The following is a 14481-nucleotide window of genomic DNA, read 5'->3' on the forward strand; positions in this document are numbered from 1 at the left end:
GGTTACTGCCGAGGGCGCCGGGCCTCACTGCAGGACATGGCCCTCGGGGCTGCTGCCTTCCGGTTTCCTGGTGCCCTGGACACTCTTGTTCTTGCCATTTGGGAGGCCGACAAAAACAGGCCTTATGTGATCCTGGGCTGAGTCCCTGAGCAGCCCGCCGAGGCCGGAGAGGAGAAGAGCTGAGCTGCTCCCTCTCTGGGCCGGGCTCGGGCTGTGGAAGGGCTGCCAGCTCCCTTCCTGGAAGAGGCTGGGTGGGGTCCACAGTGTCTTCCTCCTGGAAGCTGTCTTCTGCTGTTGGCTGCTGAGACCGCTGGAGGCCACCGATGTTCGGATTCCCTGAGCACTCTGCCAATCCCAGACTCACCTTCCCACTCTTTCCAGAGTCCCAGGGAGACGCTTAAAGGAAATTAAACTGCAGAGTGCAAGAGATGCCTCAGTCAAGTCAGCCAGAAACGCGTGGGTCATCCCTGAGCCCCCGAGAGGTGAGTCGGGCAGGGCACTCACCTGCCGCAGGAGGATGGTCTTATTTCTAGCACTTTCCACAGGGGGTGAATGTGGTGGGTTTGGGGGATTTTTCAAATGCATCAGTGTCTGGAATGGGTTCTAAGCTGCTAAATAATTCTTAGAGGTAAATTACAGACATGTTGCCCTAGATAGAGCTAGACAGCTTTCCCTGTACAGTGAAGTCTCTTCCACCCTCAGTGACAGAGCCCAGATGACACAGGCACAGTGACTGCTGTCACTTCCGTGGTGCGTGCCTCCCACAGGCTTTGAATCGAAGGCAAGTGCTTCAGAATTTGCATCTATCGTTCTGTCTTTCCTGGGAAGTTATTCATCCTGGTGGGCAGCCCACCGACAGAATGGATTTAGATCTACTGGACCTGAATCCCAGAATTATTGCTGCAATTAAGAAAGGTACATTTATTTCTATTTACATAAGGGGTGTGGGTGGGTCTGTGCACTTTACATAAGGCAGGTTAACAAAATGCTGGCTGGCTAAGCCTTCCTCCCTTTGCCTACCCTGATTATTACACCGAGGGTAGGATGTACTGTGGGGTTTTCAGGTGTGTGTGTGTGTTCTTAACTGCGTGGATTTCTTTCAGTTTTATTTTTATCAAAGTAATACATGCATATTGTCTAAAAGGTAAAATGGAGCCACATAAAGTCTTTTAATTTTTTGTTTTTTGGTTTTTTTTGAGACGGAGTCTCGCTCTGTTGCCCGGGCTGGAGTGCAGTGGCCGGATCTCAGCTCACGGCAAGCTCCGCCTCCCGGGTTCCCGCCATTCTCCTGCCTCAGCCTCCCGAGTAGCTGGGACTACAGGCGCCCGCCACCGCGCCCGGCTAATTTTTTGTATTTTTAATAGAGATGGGATTCACCGTGTTAGCCAGGATGGTCTCGATCTCCCGACCTCGTGATCCGTCCACCTCGGCCTCCCAGAGTGCTGGGATTACAGGCGTGAGCCACCGCGCCCGGCCGTCTTTTAGTTATTTTTTTTTTTAAATGTTTACATCTGGGCTCCTAAATGTGTTTATGTTGTAAAGTTTGATTTGTCAGTGTTATTGATTATCCATGGACTTCCTGCTGGGGGCGGTGAGGACTGAGTGTGCCTACACCTGTGTACCCCAACTTCCTCTTCCCCCCTACACCTGCGTACCCCAACTTCCTCTTCCCCCAGCTCCCTGCCCATAGTTAGAACCTGGTTTGGGTGACATCAGCTGTCAGGGTTGTGACTGGTGCATACCTGGTGTGGTTCAACAATGTGGGGTGTGGGGGATCATTTTCTTTCTTACAGCATCTTTTTTCCACCGAGTTAGCAAATGCTGAAAGCTCAGGCCCCACGTGCAGCCCCTGCCCCTGCTCTCCATGCCTGCAGCCCAGCTGTCGTCTGGGGACCCTCCTTCCATCTTCCATCCTCCCCCGTCTCCCAGGGCCTCAGCTACTTGAACCTCAGCACACCGTCTGTGGCGAGAAGTGGGAGTGCTCGTGGAGCCGCTGCAGCGACCTGGTGACTGGGCAGGGCCTCGCTGTCCTGCCCTTCCATCCTTGGCTGTTGCTTTTTATCCTCCTGTTGGTGGCCTTGTGATCATGGCCGCTGCCACAGCTGCAGACACGACGCTTGCAGACCAGGGATAGAGAAGGGGAATGGGCTCAGCCAGGGAGTTCCTTTCTCACCTGTGTCTCATTCGAAAACCAATGTTTCCAGAAGTCCCTGCAGACTTCGAAACTGTGAAAGGGGCTGGGGCCGTGAGACTCATCGGGCGGGGGAGCTGCCCCACCAGAGCCCCGATCCTGGCGAATCCTCAGGGCCCACAGAGCCCTCTGGAGCAGCCTGTCCCCGGGAAGCCGTCTCTGCTGGATCTGGTGAAACCCAGGGGCGCTTTCTTCATCCCCACCTCTCCATCTCCTTGTGTTTTCTGTGTGGCTTTTCTGAAGATCCCACCCGTGGTTACTGTTTTCCAGCCTGACAATGGTTGTCTTCACTGCAGCGTCCAGCACACCCGTGTTGAGGGGGTTCTGATGTCGCGGGTGTGAGTCTCCGTGGCCGGGCGGGGCCCTTCGTCCGCCGCTGCGCCCTCTCGTGTGGGCTTCCTCGCACTTCCCTGATGGGCTGATCAGTCTGCAGCATTTGTCGTCTTTCTCTGAGTTTGAAAGTAGAAAGCGATGCACTTGTCCGAGTCCAAAATGAAGTCTGCCCTCCTCCCCACATGGCAGGTCCTGGGGCTCCGCACCTCTGTAACCGATGCCGCCGCCGTTCTGATTCGCACTGCTCTGCCCCTGCCCTGACTGCCCTGCACAGCCAGTGTTTGGACTTGGGCTCTGCTTCCCTCCCAGCGCTCCACTCCCCAGGGCACGTGTCCTTGCTCGTGGCTCAGCCCGGCTCCGCGCCTGGCGGGTGGGTGCTGGAAAGCTCGGTGTTGCTTTTTTGCTGCCCCTTTCTGGAGCACTGTCTCCAGCTGGCATGGAACTGGGTGCCTGTCGTTTCTTCTTGGCACCTGGGACCTGCCCGACCCCGTCTTCTGGCTTCTGCTCCTCACCAGTGCCAAGACTCAGGGCGCAGTGCCCAGCGGCCCTTTCCCCTTGCCCGTGCGTCGGCCACACTCTGTCCAGGGTTTCCAGGGAGCAGGGGATCTGGTCCCTACCCACCTTGTCCCCAGAATCGGAAGCACGGTGGTCTCACAGCGCTCTTACAAAGCACCTTTTGTCGCTGTGTCGCCCTGCATTACTACAGTCTGACAGTTTCCTGTAATTTATCTGTGTCATTTCAGCCAAACTGAAATCAGTAAAGGAGGTTTTACACTTTTCTGGATCGGACTTGAAGAGACTGACCAACCTCTCCAGCCCCGAGGTCTGGCAGCTGCTGAGAACGGCCTCCTTACACCTGCGGGGAAGCAGCATCCTTACAGGTAGGTGGGTCCTGGCACCTCCCACCGGGGGTGACATGTGGCTCCAGCATCATGATCGCTGTGGTGCAGGGCGTGGGGCTGTGCAGACTCCACCCAGGGACCAGCCTCAGGGCATGTGGCAGCTGCTCAAGCCCCAGAGTTCCCATCTTGCTTGTCCCACAACCATGGGGCGGGTCAGAAGATGTGTGAGGTGGACACAGAGGGGCTGTGAGGCCTCCTGGGGATCTTGCTCTGTGGGCCAGAGGAGGGGGGTGCAGGACGCAGGGGTGAAGTTGGCAGTCAGCACCCAGAGCCCTTCAGGCTCTGGCAGGGTGGGAACGGTGTGAGATGTGGCCCTGGCCGCAGTGCCACCACCACGTGTGGGAAACCAGGTCTTGGCAGCAGAGGGAGGTACCCAGTGAACCCCATGCGCCTGGACGGACAAGGTTTCCATCCTTGCATCTCATCGGGCCCCAGTGGGCAGCGGGGTCCGGGCATGAGCAGGGTCCTCCCTCCCCTGCAGGTGGCTCAGTGACCCGGGCCCCGAGGAGCATGCTGAACTTGGGCCTGCCACGGTGGGCAGGTGCCACGGCCACACACACAGTGCCGTGGGCAGGGCTCTGGGCAGTCCTCACAGTCGTGGTGGCCTGCTCCACCTGACCGGGATGCCCAAGGCAGTGTGCAGACTCGAGGGACAGGCTGTTCCTCCCAGCCCGGGCCCCAGGCCAAGAGCGCAGCCTGCACTGCGTGTCCCACCTTGAGCCTCCCCTTGAGGGGCTTCGGTGCCGTGGAGAAGGCTGTGTCGAATGGCTCATCCAAGGCCCTTTAGCCGAGAGGCTGTGACAGCATTGCTCTAGCATTGCTCTAGAACGGTGTCCGCGGCAGAGCACTGACGGCACGGGGCCTGCACATGTGTGCGTGTGCGGGAGCCCATTAAAGCTGCCTCAGAAATGGTCAGCACCCCAGGGCATCCCAGCTGGATGGAGCGGTGCCTTTTTCTTCACACAGAGGCTGTTAGGGAGCACCTGGGGGCTCTCTGGAAGCTTTGGCTGAAGGTGTCTGGTGCTGCAGTCGCCCCATAGGGGGATCCCTGGGGGCATGTGATGGTGGCCCTGGGGCTCCCCCTGACTCTGCATCTCAGGTGCACCCGCCCTTTCTGGCCAGGCCACCCCTCCCTGCCCTCAGCACCTTGCTCACCCCTAGTGACCACGGGCACCATTGCTCCAGCCACACTGCACCTGGCACAGGCAGGCTGGCCGTGCCTCCCACAGTCCCCAGCTCTGCCCGCAGGCCCAGGAGAGCCAGGCCTGACGCCATCCCTGCCCTGCAGCACTGCACCTGCACCAGCAGAAGGAGCGGTTCCCGGCCCAGCACCAGCGCCTGAGCCTCGGCTGCCCGGTGCTGGACTCGCTCCTCCGTGGTGGCCTGCCCCTGGACGGCATCACCGAGCTGGCCGGACGCAGCTCAGTGGGGAAGACCCAGCTGGCGCTGCAGCTCTGCCTGGCTGTGCAGTTTCCGCGGCAGCACGGAGGCCTGGAGGCTGGTGAGTGGCCATCCCTTCCATGGGGTCTGGGCAGGTGGGCGGCCCCTGCTCTGTTTGGGACAGCTTTCCGTTGAGGTGGGGCAGTGGCCGCCTCTTGCACCGTTCCTACCATTGCGTCTCCCTCCTTCTTCTGGTCCTGACTGTCCTCACTCCTTCCAGAACAGGGAGGGGAAGTGAGGCTGGGCTCAGCTGACAGCAGGAGGGGTGGGAGGGTATGAACCCCACCACCAGGCAGCCTGCCCTGCAGCCTGTCCTCAGCAGAGCTAGGCCCCCAAGGATCGCTGGCTGAGCACAGCGATGCTGGCCCAGGTTCCACAGAGCTGCCAAGCCCGGAGTCCACAGAGCCAGCGGCACAGGGAGGGCAGCACGGCCTTTCTCCTGGGTGCCCCGCCGCCAGGCCAGGTATGCTCCTGGCGCATCCCCACGAGCCTGTATAGCTCTGTCTGTGAAACGGGGGCTCCCTGCATTGCTGAAGCGTTCAGAGCGCGCCTGCTCTGCTTGGGTCCTCAGGTGTTAAAGCTCATGTCGCTTTACACTGAGCTGTGAGTAGGAGAGACGTCTCCTAGTAGCTCCTTCCCTTTTAACCCAATTCCCTGGTGTCAGCGTGCGACTCCCACACTGTCTTAAACTCCACGTGAACACAGAGTGGCAGCATTTTTCATCGGTGGCGCCTTCGAGCGCACCTGCTAGGCTCACTTCCCACACAGGGCGGGACCCAGGCCCTGGACCCACAGGCTGCGCCAGCCACCTCCCCACAGCCCTGACCTGCCAGCGGCAGTGTGGCTGGGAACCTCACCTCTGCCACCCTCAGGCCAGCGTCATCCCCGGGACCGAGGCTGTGCTGTGCCTGCCTGAGCCTCCATGCTGGGTGGAGGGTGAGGGGTCTCCTGAGAGCCCAGCTGGGGTCTGTTCGTGCCACAGGCGCTTTTGTCCCTGCAGTCCAGGGGAGGACACCCTCCTGTCAGGTGCCTGAGTCCCTGCAGCTGGTCTCGGGGGTGAGCCTGGAGACAGCCACAAGCCGGGAGGATAGGAATTGGCCTTGAAAATGGGAGTCTCGCCGGGCGCGGTGGCTCAAGCCTGTAATCCCAGCACTTTGGGAGGCCGAGACGGGCGGATCACGAGGTCAGGAGATCGAGACCATCCTGGCTAACACGGTGAAACCCCCGTCTCTACTAAAAAATACAAAAAACTAGCCGGGCGAGGCGGCGGGCGCCTGTAGTCCCAGCTACTCGGGAGGCTGAGGCAGGAGAATGGCGTAAACCCGGGAGGCGGAGCTTGCAGTGAGCTGAGATCCGGCCACTGCACTCCAGCGCGGGCGAAAGAGCGAGACTCCGTCTCAAAAAAAAAAGAAAATGGGAGTCTCCCCCTTACCCCATGGAAGAGCTGCTGTGAGGTGGAGGTGGGACTCAAGCGTGCTCAGGAACAGGACAGGAAACGCCCTCATTCTCCAGCATCCTCCGTGCCAGGCTTCATGCAAATCTGATTTGTGCAGTGACTCCCCCTGAGCTTCCACCCCGTTGGCCTTTTCAGTGAAGCCCACACTCCCCACTCCCCAGGGACATGGAAGCCTTAGGACACCCTCCCTGAATCCCCCAGCTGTGCCCAGCCCAGGGACTGCTGTGGGAAGAGAGCACAGTCCAGCCTTGCAGGCCAGGGGCAGGGAGGAGGCCCCGCAGCTGCCGTGACCATGTGCAAGGTTAGGGCTCAGATGTGCTTTTCTGGGGAAATGACTTCTTTTCCTAGATCCAATCTAAAGATCCTAATTTTTTTTTTTTTTTTTGAGATGGAGTCTTGCTCTGCTGCCCAGGCTGGAGTGCAGTGGCCGGATCTCAGCTCACTGCAAGCTCCGCCTCCCAGGTTCACGCCATTCTCCTGCCTCAGCCCACCAGCACAGCTAATTTTTTTTGTATTTTTTTAGTAGAGACGGGGTTTCACCGTGTTAGCCAGGATGGTCTTGATCTCCTGACCTCATGATCCACCCATCTCGGCCTCCCAAAGTGCTGGGATTACAGGCTTGAGCCACCGCGCCCGGCCTAAAGACCCTAATTTTGAAAAGAAAGTGGCAGGCAGGCTGTGGAGTGATTCCGAGTCCTGTGCTGCATGAGGCTCTCCCAGGCCTGCTGGAGCCCTGCCCACTGCTGGGCTGCCCACAGCGACCCTCCTGCCAGCTTCACAATGTCCCCATGGCTGTGCAGCCCCCAGTACATCACCACAACAAAAACAGGCTGTCTGACCGGTTTCACCTGCTTCTGAGCCTTCCAGCCCAGCCTCTCTCCAGCCAACAGGATGGAGGAACCCCAGGGCCCTGACCTTGCTGTGGCCTCCTGACTAGGGGCACAGCCACGGCTAGGGACACTGGTGGGGAAGGGAACCAGCCACAAGAGACGTGGCCTCCCAAGCAGTATTTGTACGTCCCTGGCCCCAAGTGGGCCAGATGCCTCTCAGAAGCTTAGTTCTGACACAGAATGGGGCGGGGGTTCCTGGCCGTTTTTTCTCTTGGGCGTCTACCTGGGAGTGTGGCCGCTGGGCCATGTGATTTGTGTGTAACTCTCGAAGGAAGTGCCGGCTGTTCTCCGAGCTGCACCACTTTGCATTCCTAGCAGCAGCGCACAGGGGTCGGGTCCGCCTTCTCCACATCCTCGCCAACACGTGTCTTTTCAAGCCGGCTGTTGGAATTGCAGAAGCTTTGAAAGTGGAAGAGAGGAAACACTTGCTCAGTGGGGGCCTCGAGTGTGGCCATGTGTCGGGGCTCAGGGGCCATTTCCAGAAGGCGTTGCCCTGATGCTGCCCCTTGCTTCCTGCCCCGCAGTGGGGGGACAGAGGGGCACGGGGGGCAGGAGAGGTCCCCCATCTGTGGCCATTCCAGCCCAGGGCCCGGGACAGGGGAAGTCCTTGCCTGGGTGTCGGAAGTGGAGGCCCAGCCCGTATTCCTCCTGAGGGGTCACCTGGGCCTGAGGTGGCTGCCAGTGGGAGGGTGAGAACCAACACCAGCCTCTTCCCTCCCTGGGCCAGGGGCAAAGAACCTGTGAGGGGCAGAGTTGGAAACGGTGGGAGACATCTGCGCTTGATGCGTGTGGCAGTCAAGGCCCGTCTGGAGTCCCTTGGGCACATCAGGCACTCTTGCTTCCCAGGAGCCGTCTACATCTGCACGGAAGACGCCTTCCCACACAAGCGCCTGCAGCAGCTCATGGCCCAGCAGCCGCGGCTGCGCGCTGACGTTCCTGAAGAGCTGCTTCAGAAGCTCCGATTTGGCAGCCAGATCTTCATCGAGCATGTGGCCGATGTGGTGAGTGTGGGAGAAGCCCCGTGACACCCCTAAGGCAAGCTGTTCAGGACCACTGGGGCAGGTAAGCACCACGGCAGTGAGGTCTCACAGCGGGGCAGGGAGAGATGGGGTTCAGCTCTGAACACAGCATGGGTCACGGGGGTATACGTCCGAGGAGCAGGTGGGGTCAGAGGATGGAGAGTGACTGAGAGGAACTGGCAGGGGAGGGGGTTCTGGCTGAAGCATCTTGCCAGGACCCTTGCTGAAGGTGGGCCATGGGGATCAGACTGCCCGCCCCTGGGGACGGTGGAGGATGGACCAGTCAGCTACTGAGGGCAACTGGATGTGGAGGGCAGGGGTCCTGCTGCCATCTCAGCAGGGACTGCCAGAACTGGGTTTCACGAGGACGTGCACAGATGGGCCTAGGAGGAGGCTCAGGAGCCTGATGGCAGTTTGGCCAAACAAAATCCTGGCCAGGAGTGGCTGTGGGCCAGGCGGGCAGGGCGGCAGGCTGCGACATCCAGTTACGTCTGAATCTTAGGCAGCTTTGAAGCGTGTTCTAGAATGAGGATGCCCATATTCAGATCAACTTTCTTCATGATCTGAAACTCAGATGTAAGTGGGTGCCTGTACACCATCTGTCAGCCCTGCCCATGAAGACAGAGTGGGGAAGAGAAGCCCCAGGCAGGTGGCAAGGGCCTTCTCTGGGCTGTGGAGCCCTGACCAGCTGCCCTAGGAGACCACCGCCCTGAGAAGGGTGGGACCTGCTCTCCAGGCTGCTGCCCTGGTGAGAGAGCTGTGTTGGTTTCACCCTTGCCTCTGAGGGGAAGACGGCCCTCCCTGGAGGCGCAGGGGCTCCACCTGGCCAAGGCCTGCCGGGCCTCCAGCTCACACAGGCAACCCTAGATCCTTGACCACTGCCTGGCAGCTAGCTTCCCTGCAGACACTGGCTGGGCTTGGAGGAGGGACCCATGGCAGGGCCTTCCAGAGAGCAGGGGCCACTCACGGGGGGCCAGTGGAGTCCGTCCTGCAGCCAGGAAGCAGGCGTGAGAGGCTGGGACGCATCCCTGCAGCTGGGGCAGCAGTGCTGTGAGCTGTCAGCACTTAGTTTACAGAGATCATCCCAGGAGGGAGAAGTGATGAAGTAGAAAAGATGCAGAAGAAAAGATGGGAAGTTTGGGAGTAAACCCCTGACCAAAGGCAAATAAGGAAATTCCGCCCTGTGCAGGGGGAGCAGCTGCCATGTCCAGCCCACCCTAGACATGACTGTGGTCTGGCAGAGCTGGAAGGCCTTCCCCCACTTCTTTTTATTTTTTTTTGAGATGGGAGTCTCGCCGTGTTGCCCAGGCGGGAGTGCAGTGGTGCGACCTCGGCTCACTTCCAGCTCTACCTACCAGGTTCACGCTATTCTGCCTCAGCCTCCCAAGTAGCTGGGACTACAGGCGCCCGCCACCACGCCCGGCTAATTTTTTGTATCTTTAGTAGAGACGGGGTTTCACCGTGTTAGCCAGGATGGTCTCGATCTGACCTCGTGATCTGCCCATCTCAGCCTTCCAAAGTTCTGGGATTACAGGCGTCAGCCACCGTGCGCGTCCGGCATTCCCCCACTTCTAAAATTTTTTTTTTTTTTTTTTTTTTTTTGAGACGGAATCTCGCTTTGTCGCCCAGGCTGGAGTGCGGTGGCCCAATCTTAGCTCACTGCAAACTCCGCCTCCCGGGTTCACGCCATTCTCCTGCCTCAGCCTCCTGAGCAGCTGGGACTACAGGCGCCCACCATCTCACCCGGCTAGTTTTTTGTATTTTTAGTAGAGACGGGGTTTCACCATGTTAGCCAGGATGGTCTCGATCTCCTGACCTCGTGATCCTCCCACCTTGGCCTCCCAAAGTGCTGGGATTACAGGAGTGAGCCACCACGCCCGGCCAAGAGTTCTTATAGAAAAAACTTTGAAGTAAAGCATAAGGCATATAAACGTTTAATTTTAAAAAATGTACAGTAAAATACATTATCGCACACAACATGAGGAAGTTACACATGGGAAGGGAGCTGTGGGCCCAGCTCATGCCCCAAGTCTCCTGGGAGAGGCCACGCCACACCCCGGCACCAGCCTAGGCCCAGCCTCAGCCCCAGTCCCAAGGTCACACCAGCCGTGTGGTCATTAGTATCGTGCCCCATGCACACAGATGCAGGAGAAATGAGTGAGTGCTGCCGGCTCCCAGCCAGGGGCCCTCCCTGCTGCCCTGGCTGTCCCGGGCCGGCTCCGGGCCACACTCGGCAGTCCCATCCTGGAGCAGGGCCAGGTTGGGGTCACTGCAAGAGAAGACAGAAGGTCAGGGCTGGGCCCCCAAAACCTGATAGTGTTACTAAGTTCTGTTCTGAAAACAGCTCTCTGGGGAGCCCCCACCCCAAGTCTGCCTAGAGAAAAGGGTGTTGCTGGTTGTGAGCCTCCCTGGGGCCGACGGGTCATGGGGAACCGGTGCATCTTTGGTCTCTCCTCTCTGGAGCACCAAAGGCCTGCATCTGGCACGGGGAGGGCCAGGGGTGTGGACACAGCCTTCTCTTGCATAAGCAGAGCCTGGTGCCGTTCCCACCCGCTACTCTGTGGGCCTTGGGCTTGCATGAGGGTGGGGCTCTCTGAGCCAAGCCCCTCTTGGAGGCGCAGCCGGGCAGCTAGCAGCAGTCACCACTTGCCCATCCCCAGTCTCCCTAGTCCCTGCACATGCGAAGTCCCTCCCTGGCCCAGCTGCCTGCTTCCTGGGGCTGCAGGCCGTGGAACTCACGTTAGCGGTGGCGTCTTCCAGGCCACTGCTGCTGCTGTCGTTTTCCACAAAAAGAGGCTCGGCCAGAGATGCCCTGGAGACGAAGCACAGACGAGTTTCACTCAGGGCGTGCAGGGCGTCTTCAGAGGTCCAGGAGTGAGTGACACCAGTGTGTGGCTGCAGACCTTGGATTTGAGGGGCAGCCTAGGGGCAGCTCTGGCGAGAGCTGCTGGCAAGGCCCATGGGACCTGAACTACCCTGCTTGGTGCCAGGAGCAGTTGTGCCACCCTCCCCCATCACCACAGCTCACCAACCTCTGCGGTCAGAGGCCAGGCCAGCCATGCCAATGGCCGTGGCACCCACAGGCCACAGCAGCACCCAGAGGGAAGCCGAGGACACCTGCCTTCCCTGAGGAGCCCTCCCCTGGAAGCTCTCCTGGGAGCCGGTGGGCACAGGGCCGTTTCCACCCCTTGGCCAGGCCAACTCAGAGCACAGGGCTAAGGCCTGGGTGCACGGGAGGCACTGGCCTTAAGGGTGTCTCCACCTACAGCTCCATCCTGACCCCCAGATGGTCTCCCAGAGTGCCCCACGCCTTGGCAGAGGCAGGCCAGGCCTGACTCGCCTGAGTAACGCCTGAAGGGCATTAGGCCCCTGCCTTGCTGAGCGGCGGAAGAGGGTGTGGCCCAGGGGATCATGGCCACCACGGGCTAGATTTGGTGGCACTGTGGCCAGGTCCGGGTGGTCTGAGCACCTGGCATGGGGCCACCGAAGAAGAGGGCTGGTTGCTGCTGACCTGCGAGGGGGAGAGGGTGAAACCATGGCAGAAGGGAGAGCAGACCCCCACAAGGACTCAGGAGCTTGGGCAAAGGACGCCTCTGCAGAGGCCGGTGTTGGCATGGCCAAGGGGTGACTGCCTGGGAGGGCCAGAGGAAGGACATGGAGTCAAGGGAACCAGTTGTGTGAGCCTGAAGCTTCTATAGTTGGAGACTTTTTGAGAAAAATACAGAATTGGGCTCAGAGTTTGGGGACTGTAGAGCCAGCACTGTCAGCCCCAGGTGTGGAGGAAGGTTTTGAGTCAGACGGTCGAGTGACACTCCAAACAGGGTCTGGTCACCTGGGGCGGGGGCCTGCTGGCCAGCATACACCATGGCCCTGTCCCCACAGGACGCCTTGCTGGAATGTGTGAATAAGAAGGTCCCCGTTCTGCTGTCTCGGGGCATGGCTCGCCTGGTGGTCATCGACTCGGTGGCGGCCCCATTCCGCTGTGAATTTGACAGCCAGGCCTCCGCCCCCAGGGCCAGGCGTCTGCAGTCCCTGGGGGCCGCGCTGCGTGAGCTGAGCAGTGCCTTCCAGAGCCCTGTGCTGTGCATCAACCAGGTGGGTACCAAGGCAGGGGTGCACCCGTGAGCTCGTACTTTTAGCCAGGATGCGAGAGCAGAGCCGGTCTGGAGGTGGGGCGGGTGGCAGTGCGGTGGCCCCGGCTCCTGCGGGTAGCAGCCTGTGTCTGACCATCGGGAAGGCCCGCAGCCGTTGCAGCTGACCTGGACTGTGCTCTTCCAGGTGACAGAGGCCATGGAGGAGCCGGGCGCAGCACACGGGCCGCTGGGGTGAGTGCAGCCATGTGGTGCATGCACCTCTGTGCAGGTGCCAGGGGCACAGCTGGGCCAAAGTGGGCAGGGGCCACCAAGCCTTCTGAGCACCAGCTCGCCTGCTTCCTGTTTCTCAGGTTCTGGGACGAGCGTGTTTCCCCAGCCCTTGGCATAACCTGGGCTAACCAGCTCCTGGTGAGACTGCTGGCTGAGCGGCTCCGCGAGGAAGAGGCTGCCCTCGGCTGCCCAGCCCGGACCCTGCGGGTGCTCTTTGCCCCCCACCTGCCCCCCTCCTCCTGTTCCTACACGATCAGTGCAGAAGGGGTGCGAGGGACACCTGGGACGCAGTCCCACTGACACGGCGGCAGCTGCAGAAGAGCCTTGCCTGAGAAACCCCGACACACAGGGCTTGCGCCTTTAAAACGCTGTCTGCCTTGGCCGTGGCACAGCTGGGAGCCTGGTTCAGACAGAGCTCTTCCAGGGCAGCGGTTCCACTTTCTCAGCCAAAGGTGGTGGCCACAGTCCCCCACCTGAGCTGGGGGAGCTGTTGTTCCACCTCTCCCTGGGTCTGGGGACAGGCCCGGCTTGCGGGGCACCTGGTCCCCACCGCTGAGCTGGTCCTTGGGGACTGGTGATTCTCAGGGCTGGGGCCTGGGGGTGTCCCTACAGTGACTCCCTGGGAGTCCCCTGCTTCTGCTGTCCACATGGAAGCCCACCTGGGGTCACGTCTGAGGCCTCAGACCCCCTCAGCCTTGGGGCCCTGCCCTCGAAGGTCTCCCCTCCACACAGGACTGTCTTTACTCCCCCACCCACTCAGGCCACAGCGGGGCTGCAGGCAGGCAGCTCCTCCTCACCCACCTCTGGGTCCTTAGATCCTGGGGGGCCCCATCCCGGCACACATTGTGCCCCACAAAACTTCAGTGTGGTACAAGGTGGAGAAAGCGTATCCCACCGACCTCCAGCTTCTGGGTCCAGGAGATCCTGGGGTTGGGGAGGCTGCCTTGACTCTAGTAGCGTGGCCTGTGCCAGCACCACAGCCAGACAGAGAGCGGGCAGCGTGGGGCTGGCACGTGACAGGCTTGTCAGTCACCTGGGAACACAGTTCTGGTGAAAGAGGAACCGAGGTTGAGAGGAAGGAGGGTCCCAGCGTATCCTGGCCCCAGGGGTCTGGGCGGCACTCTGGTAGGGATATGGCAGGACTCCTGGCAGGGCCACCTGCAGACCCAGTCCCACACTGTGACCAGGCCTTACATCTGGCCAGAAAGAGCCTCTCGGGAACAGAGCTAGCTGCAGATGCTGAAATATCCACCCAGCGGGCAGAGTGGCGTGGCCTCCCCATGGGCAGAGCGGTGACCCCCTTGATTCCCACCCACCCAGTGCCTCCACGCGCCGCCTGGCACCGACCAGGCCTTTGACAAATAAATGGATGCAGTTCCAGGACCTGCTTCTTGCTGTCTGCCAGGCACTGCTCTAAGTAATTTATGCACATTGAAGTACGTTCTCCTCACAACTCCTGGGGATAGGTACTGTTACTACATCTCCACTTGCAGGTAGGGGAATTGAGGCCCAGAACTGTTAAGTGGCTTGACTCCTCCCACAACCCAGAGGCAGAAATTGTCACCCCCCCACCCCATGTGCCCAGGGTGAGCCTGTGGGTGTTCCTACAGTGGGGGGGGGCCGGCACTGGTTGGGGGGGGAGGTAAAGGGTGGCAGTGCAGTGGCCCCGGCTCAGTGCAGAATTTTTCTGTTTGCCATTTTCTAGGGTGGGACAATCCGTTGAAAACCTTCATCACATCATCAAGGCTCTCTGACCCTAAAGTTAAGAATCACTGGCATGAACATAGGAAAAAATTATTTTGGGGTTGGATTTTTACAAAACAGCCTTTCTGCAAAAGTGCAGGGATTCTACAACAGCAAATAAAACATTTTATTTCTGTAATTGA

At 59.8% G+C, this 14481-nt stretch overlaps 1 protein-coding gene across 1 annotated transcript; it reads left to right on the plus strand.

Annotated features, from left to right (window-relative positions):
* Positions 1-276: 276 nt before the first annotated feature.
* On the plus strand, positions 277-13714 carry XRCC3 (X-ray repair complementing defective repair in Chinese hamster cells 3). The gene is made up of 8 exons (XM_011951422.1): positions 277-482; positions 768-915; positions 3268-3405; positions 4715-4927; positions 8059-8213; positions 12114-12326; positions 12510-12556; positions 12676-13714. The coding sequence occupies exons 1-8, from the start codon at positions 429-431 to the stop codon at positions 12893-12895; spliced, it is 1188 nt and encodes a 395-aa protein (XP_011806812.1). The 5' UTR covers positions 277-428; the 3' UTR covers positions 12896-13714.
* The last annotated feature ends 767 nt before the right edge of the window (positions 13715-14481 follow it).

This window comes from Colobus angolensis, unplaced genomic scaffold, assembly GCF_000951035.1.
Source record: "Colobus angolensis palliatus isolate OR3802 unplaced genomic scaffold, Cang.pa_1.0 Scaffold32, whole genome shotgun sequence".
Lineage (NCBI taxonomy): Eukaryota > Metazoa > Chordata > Mammalia > Primates > Cercopithecidae > Colobus > Colobus angolensis.

What these genes read in the sequence shown, in the direction of transcription:
- XRCC3 (XM_011951422.1), top strand. Translation starts at nt 429, where the DNA reads ATGCCTCAGTCAAGTCAGCCAGAAACGCGTGGGTCATCCCTGAGCCCC. An exon ending in GGGAAGCAGCATCCTTACAG is followed by an intron (nt 3,406 to 4,714) that starts GTAGGTGGGTCC and finishes CCTGCCCTGCAG; the next exon opens with CACTGCACCTGCACCAGCAG. An exon ending in CTGTGCTGTGCATCAACCAG is followed by an intron (nt 12,327 to 12,509) that starts GTGGGTACCAAG and finishes GTGCTCTTCCAG; the next exon opens with GTGACAGAGGCCATGGAGGA.